Raw genomic sequence first — 9,158 nt, forward strand, 5'->3', positions numbered from 1 at the left:
AGGCTCACCATCAGACTCAAGGCAGATGCGGCAGCACGCTTGAGAGGCCGCTTCGATATCCTCATCATTTATATCATCAGAGCTCCCCTCAGAGAGCGTGGCCTGATTCTCAAGTAGTGGATCGGAATCGTTAGTACAATTCCGCCCATCATGTTCCATGTCAGTCTCCTCCTTCATCAAACCCCTAAGCGACGTATAACAAAACCATCAAGCACACCAACTACAAAGAAAATCGGTAAGAAAGAGTATTTAATGAAACGGAAACCTCAGAAGATCCGATTCTTCGAAGCAGCTGTACAAGAGATATAGAACACGGTGGCCTACCACGGATTCAAACCCTCCGTAGATCGATGGCAAGGAAAGTCGAGATTTTTCTCTGTTTAAAAAGCGAGAGACGACGTGAGCTAGTGAGAAAGGTGGCTCGTGAAGACTACCGGACCGGCGAGTTGAGCCCGCACACCGTAGCGGTTATGCTAACCTGCAACGCGGTAAGCAAGATTAAATACATAAGTTATGAAGGATAAGAGATTATAAAATATGAAGGATAAGTCATTATAAAACAAAATAAGAATATATCTTGGAGATGATAAATTTTAGGGATAGTTACATACATAGCTTCTGAATATTATTATTTATAAAATTAGCATCCATGTATGATATTTTTGAACTATCAAACCGATGTATTTATACGTGGGACGATCAAACTATAGAAAGTTTGATAAAAATAAAAAATATGGGTTGAGGTTTTATTACGTATTTAAACAGACTTTCACTCTCCATCGGAGAGTGACCAAAACTTGAAATTGGAGAATGTTTGGAAACTTGAAGAACTTTAAAGTTTTGTTTGATGATCAACGTTGATGACCAACTTCTCTAACAACAATTATCATTTGCCAACTTCATTCAGCCACTGTCATTTGATCATTATCTAATCAACGTGAGTGATTGTTGTCATCCATTTATTATTGTATGGCCACCATGACACTTCCATCATAGCTGAATCACTATTATCTTATCATTGTTGTTTGACCATTAATATCTGATCATATCATCCAACCACTATCGACTTGTCATCATGACTCATTCAATGAACTAACTAATATTGTCCAACAATGATCTTCATTCGATCATAATTACTGGTTTGCCGTGAACCAATAGCTATGATTCAATTAACATCATCACTCAAGTCTCAAACAGATAAAACACTAAAAATATTAAGAGGATTTACATTCATGACATAAAAAAAATCTTATTTATATTGAACATTTAAACTATTATTTATCCACTATCGACTTGTCATCATTACTCATTCATTGTTAACTAACTAATATTGTCCAACAATGATCTTCATTTGATCATCATTACTGGTTTGTCGTGAACCAATAGCTATCATTTAATTAACATCATCACTCAAGTCTCAAGCAGACAAAACACTAAAAAATTAATAGGATTTACATGCATGACTATAAAAAAAAAATATCTTATTTATATTGAACATTTAAACTATTATTTATGTAGCCAATGACTTTGTTAATCTCATCATATGGATTTCATGATGAGATGATTTTATTGAGTAAGGTCATCAAAAAATTGCTGGCGTGTGGAGTTCGTCACTAATAAGAAGATGAGAGGAAGTAGTTATGAGATATCATCGGAAGAATACTATTAATGGGACAACAAGGTGTGTAAGTCTTGAACTCATGATGATAAAGAAGATGACATGAAGTCATCACAACACTATCTTAATGGGAAACGCCATCAATATGATGGATTGTGTTCAACAGTCTCAAAACCCTCGTTGTTAAAAAAGTGTTGAGGAAGTAGCCAAGTTGGGCAAAGGAATTGAGAAAGTTAACTAGAAGGTGATATTCTTTTGTTAATTAAGAGAATTGAATGCTTTTTAAGCCAAAAAGTTTAGGTGTTATATTGAAAAATTAGATAATTTGGAGTGTAATATATGTAATTCATCTTATAAAGTATGTTATTAGGCATTCATAAGCATAATTATGATAAAAAGTAGTGTGAATATAAAATAATTAGTTCTATAGCCTAATAGCTTAGTTGCATTTGTATTTTAAATTTAGTTATACTGATTAATATTTAGGTTATATTGAGCGAATAACATGTGCAATAAAAATCACTTCAACTTTAGGCAAAATGTATAAGGATATCCTAATAATTTTCTTGTTTTTTTTTTATTTTAATTTACTTCGCATTTACATACATTACATACGATAAAGATTACAAAATTATGATGTTTATTTCTTTTAGTATTTTTCATCAACTTGTGTCTCCAGTTATATTTTTAAGAAATATTGAAAAAATAGTTTATTAATCTATATGCAAATAAAAAAAGTCACTTTTTAAGTTTATATAAAACATTACAGGAATATATGCGGCATGAAGAATTTATACTACATTTTTATATTCAAAATCAAATAAATAAATAATAATAAATGATATAAAAATAGTCTAACAATGTTGCATTTAAACTCTAATATTTTTTTCTTAATTATAATATTTTATATGTTTCAAAACAACTATTATTAAAATAGCATTCTCTAATATTTTTAAGATTTAACATTTTCAAGAAAATGAAAAATTTATATCAGTCAAGTATTTTAAAGTTTTAGATGAAATGCTTCATCTCTTTATTTAAAATATTAAATATAAGAAATTGAAAATATATGATACAACATTCATTTTTTTTTAAATACTTTCTTTCAACACTCAAAATGATTTGGCCTCGAGTTGATTTTATCTTGGCTCAAGGAAAACTCGGTCTTTTTTAACTTGATCCTAAGTCAATCCTTATGCACTAGAAAATTCATTCAGTCAAGCATAAATCTTGACATTTTTAGGATCTCAAAACCATCAAACATTCAAACCAATAGCTTATAAGATCAATCCAATGATCATTCAAACTCCATGTTAAGCAAATTTATAATTGGAGCTAAACTTTAATGTAGAAAACCTAAAGATATCGAAAGCTCCTTATCTCAAGTGCAAATAGACCTAAATCAAGAAATATAAAATCTATTTAAGAAATTAAAGTTCAAAGAACTAAATTATCTCTAAATGTTAAATGCTTATACTTGAAGTAAATATCTTGAGGAGATAAATTCGACAAACTTGAGATTGCTTAGTTTTGAAACCAATAAAGCACAATGATGTATAAAAATAGTGTAGATTAAGAAGAATCATGTGTATCAACTAACAGAGTATTCAAAATTCTAGTTCAGATGACCATGATGCCCCCAACTAAAATCTTCGGGCTTATTTTTACACATTAGAGGGTGTTGGTAAAAAGTTCCTTAAGATGCTAAATGAAGATTCTTAGCAGGGAGAATTCAGAACACTATTTGTGGATAAGAACAACTGACAATTATCATCCATAATTGTTAATGCTTGATGTCACCACCATCATTAATGCTTGATATTGGCGCCAAGGCTAATATCAGCATTAATGCATATCCTTGCCTCTACAATTGACTCCCTCCACAGATTCTAGCATTGATTCCATACATCATTGTCAAAACTGAATCTTATCATCAATAGTAAAGTTGATGCTAATTGCCAACATTAAAGACGAGCCCTTCACAATCATTACTAGTATTTCTAACAATGTTAATGTTACCATTGTCTCTAAGAATGATTGTGACATCATCAACAACCCTAACGTTCATAAACTCTGGTAATGCTTTTGATTGATGGCATTATTAAGATTAAGTTTTGTTATTTCCACCAAAATTAATGTTTATTATCACCACCAACATTAAGAAATATCATCTCCATCATGATAATGCTAACAATTGTCTCTGAGGTTGATGGCCTCGTTTTTTATAACATTTAGAATTATAATAAGTATAAGGTTGTTATTTATTATAGACACCAACATAGATTCTCACTATCAACACCAAGCTTGATATGCATCATCAACATTAACCAAATCCTTATCATCTGCTAAACCAAAATCCACTCTACCAAAATAAATGCTGAGGCTTATTATCACTACTAATGTTGAGATTTGTCTTTGTTAATTGTCTTTATGCACATAATTATTAACAACCTTAATGCTCACAAACCTAAAAAGGAAACCTATCATTTCATTTACCCTTTTTAATAGCTTTAATGTGCATTTTTTTAACATCCTTGATGCCCACCACCCTAAATAAGGTTGAACCCTATCAATAAAGCTAAAATAAGTGCTCATCATTGCTAGTAAGGTTGATGCAGACATTATTCTCACTAGTGATGATAATCATTATCGAGAAAAATCCTAATGCTCATCATCACCAAACATTTAATGCCCATCATCTGCAGAAATAGTAATGTTTGTTGTTGCTAATAAAATTTATGTTTGCTATCAGCACTAATGTCAATTCCCATTATGAACACCAAAGTTGGTGCCATCATTATTTATTACCTTGATCACCATTATCACCAATAAAATTGATGTTTGTTAATGACATTAATGCACACCATTCATACTAATGCTTGTTCTTATCACCAATGACCACTCACATTCAACGAAAAGAAAAACAAATGATATCACTATCAATATCAATGACCATCACTTCAATAGTGCGAATACCCACTATTTGCAACAAAGCATTGCTCACTGATGATTTTAATGTTGAAATACATTATTATCAACAAATTTACTGCATTTAATCTACAATTTTATATTTTTTTTATAATAAAACAAAGGTTATCATTTGTTGCTAGGAATAATTTTGATACTTAATAAGGTTGGAGCCTATTTTTGGCACCAAAGCGAAGTTCCATCTTTTCTACCAATGATAATGCCTACTTTTTTTTAATAAATCAAATTCATATCATTGCTAAGAAGTTTGATGCTTACCATCAACTCCAACATTAGTGCCCATCACGGCCAATATCACCATTGTTTTATGTTTCCACCAATGCTAATACTCATTTTCTTAGTAATTAAGCTCATTTTTATAAGAAAATTTACCTGATTATCAATCATCAATTAAGGATAACTCTAATGCTTTAATAATCATTTATAGTTTATATCTTTTCTATTGTATTAATGTCTTCTTTAATAATGAAAAAATACATCAATTATAATATATGAGTTACACTAACAAAATTATTTCAATTGGGTCGATTTTCATTTTTTTTCCTTCTATTTTTTAAATATAAGATTTTGTTTATTTGAGATTGAATTGGGAGAGTTTTTATAGTTGGTAGAAATAAGCATTTTTGTTAATGTCTTTAAGAATAGCATTATCATTTGCAAAAAATGCAGATAAACTCATGCCTTCCCCCATTTATTCACATTGTCCTTTCTAAATCTTTAGCTTTTTTGAAAGTTAGTTCTATCTTCATTATGACTGTAATTACTAATTCTCCTTTTTTATTGTTACTGGCTATGACAATTGATGATCAGCCAAAAAAAATATCATCTATCTTTTGAGCTACTCACAACCTTTCTATCTATATGTGTAGTTCAATGCTAAGATAATAAACTCTCACAATATTGTTATGAATAATAATTAAATTATAATTAAATCATAACTAAACTCCAATTGTTATAAATTTTTTACATGAAGGTTGAGACCCCACTCCAAACATTTTTGGTAAATTTAAATAATTTTTAAGTTAACTTAATATTTAAGTAAATATTTAAATTAAAATAATTATTAATTCATAGATATAAATCTTAAATTTTCATAGATTGATTCTCGAATGTCTCTTCACTTCAAAGAGTGGTCTTATGAAATATGTGTAATGTCTTTTTATATTATTTTTATTTTTTTCTAAATATAATTTTAAACCTTAAATTAAACTTGAGATAATTAAAATACACTAAAAACTAAGCTTAAAAGTGCATACCTTTTTAGATGTCTTAGGAGATTTCACACTAAGCAAACTAAGGTCAACTTAGATAAATACTTGATCTGCATTATCTAAAGATTAAACATCAAGCAAATTAGAACTGTTAACCTTAACCAGATATAAACTCAAATTAATCTTAAAACTTAAAATTAAAGCTATGGTATCCAACCTCAAAATTCATATATAACATCCCTTATGTTTCCTTTACTAAATCATGAGGTGGTTTATGTAGGTTTGTAGGTTAGTCAAACCACATTATAACTTTGAATTATAACCAAAACCAAAATAAATTAATTGAACTACATTAAAATTAAGAAAACCTAAGTTAGATCCAAATTTAAGTTAAATTCAATCAAAACTAATTCAAATTTAACCTTAACTAAAATTCAAATTTAACCTTAAAGTAAATTAAGATTTATAATGACACAATTCTTATGAATCTACTTAACTTAAACCATAGTTGAAATTGAATAAACTTAACACAAAGTGGAGAAAAATTCAACTCAAACATCTAAAACTTAACTAAACCAATCAACTCAATTAACTAAACTTAAGTCAACTTAGTCTTTTAGGGTGGTGGTGTACCACACATCTCTAAGTGGATTGTTCACCTTATTAGGATAGGGAGCTATGAGCAATATTATCCCCTCTCCTTTTTTAACTTAAGTGTAAATTCAAACGTAAATCAAATTAAAAACTTAAAATTCATCAATAAAACATTAATTAATTGAAGTTGAACTATCGTCAGTAAATCTAAATCACAAAAAAACCAAAATCATAACATATAAAGGACTAAATTAGTCTCACTACGCTATAGCCACACACGCCTTGGATAATTTTCTTGTCCACTAACCTAGATTAGGTTAGGTCATTAGCGGTTGATTGTGTGTTCATCTTAATGTGTATTGGTATGCCTCACTATGTTCAATTGTTTTTTGTTTAGATCGACGCTAGGAGTATACATAGACTTTAACATTAGGGTGATTTTTGTAGCCTAAAATGTTTTTTTTATAGAAGATCGTGCTTAGTGGGGAATGTTGAAAGTAAATTAAGATTTATAATGACACAATTCTTATACCCCTAAACGTGTTATACTATGATAGTTGGCTTGCTACCTATCGGTCTAAAGTTCACATGTGTGCTTTATTTACTGATTATATGTGTGTTTTTTTCTACTGACCTCTATTTTGTAGTTTTTTTTTGTTAAGCTTTTCACTTTTATATATATTTAATAGAACTAGGTTAGAGCATATGAGATTAGGATGAGTGAGGATGAACCATCTAGTCATATCTAATGATACCTGAAGGACCCAAACCATGAAGGATGAACCACAAGAAATAATTACAAATAGAAGATGAGAAGAAACTACAGGCCAATTTTTAGTTTTAGAATTTATTAAGCAATATATAAGCTGATCTTGGCTGCCCCTTTTTTCCTTTCTTCTAATGTATATAACACAACTCAACACTGACATTTTTATTATATATATATTTTTTTTATTTCGATGTGCCTACATTATTTTTTTTATATTATTTGTGTATTAGACATTACTTACTTTATCATAGGTTTCTTTCAGTATTGTTTGCCAAGAATAGTTTGATATTTTTATTCATTAGGCTCTTATGTAAATTAAATTTTCTACCTAACCTAACAACCAAAATATTAAATTTTTAAACAACTTAAAAAAATCAAAATCAATATCCATAGGATATTAAACAGTAAAATCAATTTGAAACCATACTTACAATCAAATCATATGCAAATCACTTGGCCCATTCCTTGATTTTAATGCTTCACCTATTGAACATAAACGATTTAACTAGTAAGGATCACTGCCCCTTCTTGCAGATCTCTGATTGGCTTAAATTTCACCTTTTTTGTATGTGCATGAATATCAAACTTAAAAGATTAAGGAATAAAATCTTAAAATATAAAATTGTGTATTAGTTAAATGCATATTTTCTCGTGCTTATTAATATTCTGGGTTGAGTTGTAAACGCTATGCATCTTCTTAGTTGAACAACAACCATACTCATTCACTTGTACATGTGACCATATCTAAGAATTTAAAGTGTAGGTGGATTATTTGACAACACTCTCTAGGTGTGGTCAAAAACCCAAAAAAGTCAAGTCGGATTTCACTCTTTAATGGTGGTGAAGTTTATAAATCCCACTTTTGCTCTCTTAGATTAGATTTAAGTTCGGAGGTATCCTTGTTATCTTTTTGCTATAGAATAAGCCTTCTCTTAAGCATTTCCATGACCATATATCATTAGAATGTATACCACTGATTTCTAATAAAAATGAAAAACTTAAACCAATAATTAATCTCAATTTCTACAATATAATCCCCAACCATAAGATAGTTTGAAACACTACTGAGCTTCTCAATATTTGGTTCTCCCTACCTTTCAATCTCTGACACGCGATAACAAGTATTTTAGTTCGAGCAATCTCATTTGAATCTCCAAACAATAAGCTTGAATCTAAACTTTGTGTAAAGCAAATCAAATGTAATAAAATTGAACAGCCTAAGCACTAATTGTTTGTAGGTATTTGTAGTGTAGAGCAAATCAAATGCAATGCTTTTGAAATTTTTTATGTTTGTCTGGAAGAAAAGTAAATCAAGAGTAATTTTTTGAGATATTTGGAATCCCCGTTTAATTCCCCGCTTAATTCATTTTTAGCATATTTGAAATACATATGGCTTAAGGAAATTCCAAAAACACCACATGCATGAAGTTTTGCTCGTCACTGCCCATTGCCACCAACCATTACTAGTAAGCATCAGTCACAATTGTTTGCCACCTATGTCATATGTCCCCTGCTAGTTGACACCGTCCACCACCATCACTCGTCAACCATTTGTTTGTTGGCGCCTGACGGTCGGCATCCCCAGTGCCTAGCCTTTGCTTGGTTGTCATAATTGACATGTTGTCACTGGATGCCACCACCCTTTGCTGGTTACTACCTACTTTCAACCGTCTTTGCCCACCTACCACTGTCATTTTGCTTGAACCTAAAATTATTGGGTTTGCTTTGCAATCAACAAGACAAAAAAAAATTTCTCATTTTCATTTACAAACTGTCAAAAATAGCAAAATGTTTCAAATATGCAATTATATTTTACATTATATTTTGAATAAATCAAAATTATAAATACTTGTTACCATAAAGAAACATTTGTTATATTTTGATATGCATAAGCCTGTAAAAGCAGCCAACCATAAACATTGAATACTAATAATCACAGCTAATTAGGGATAACTTATAAAACACTCCTAAACACATG

The 9,158-nt window shown here is 29.9% G+C and overlaps 1 protein-coding gene across 1 annotated transcript in view; it reads right to left on the bottom strand.

Moving 5' to 3' along the window:
* LOC110019248 overlaps positions 1 to 451 on the bottom strand; it is a gene marked incomplete at its 3' end in the record, with an annotated part of 43,998 nt that extends 43,547 nt beyond the window's left edge. The window contains 2 exon segments of the mRNA XM_020716845.1: positions 9 to 184; positions 266 to 451. Of these exon segments, the coding sequence (XP_020572504.1) occupies positions 9 to 177 (169 nt within the window). The 5' untranslated portion in view covers positions 178 to 184; positions 266 to 451.
* Between the last annotated feature and the right edge of the window lie 8,707 nt (positions 452 to 9,158).

The sequence above is a fragment of the Phalaenopsis equestris genome, unplaced genomic scaffold (genome assembly GCF_001263595.1).
Source record: "Phalaenopsis equestris unplaced genomic scaffold, ASM126359v1 Scaffold000054, whole genome shotgun sequence".
Lineage (NCBI taxonomy): Eukaryota > Viridiplantae > Streptophyta > Magnoliopsida > Asparagales > Orchidaceae > Phalaenopsis > Phalaenopsis equestris.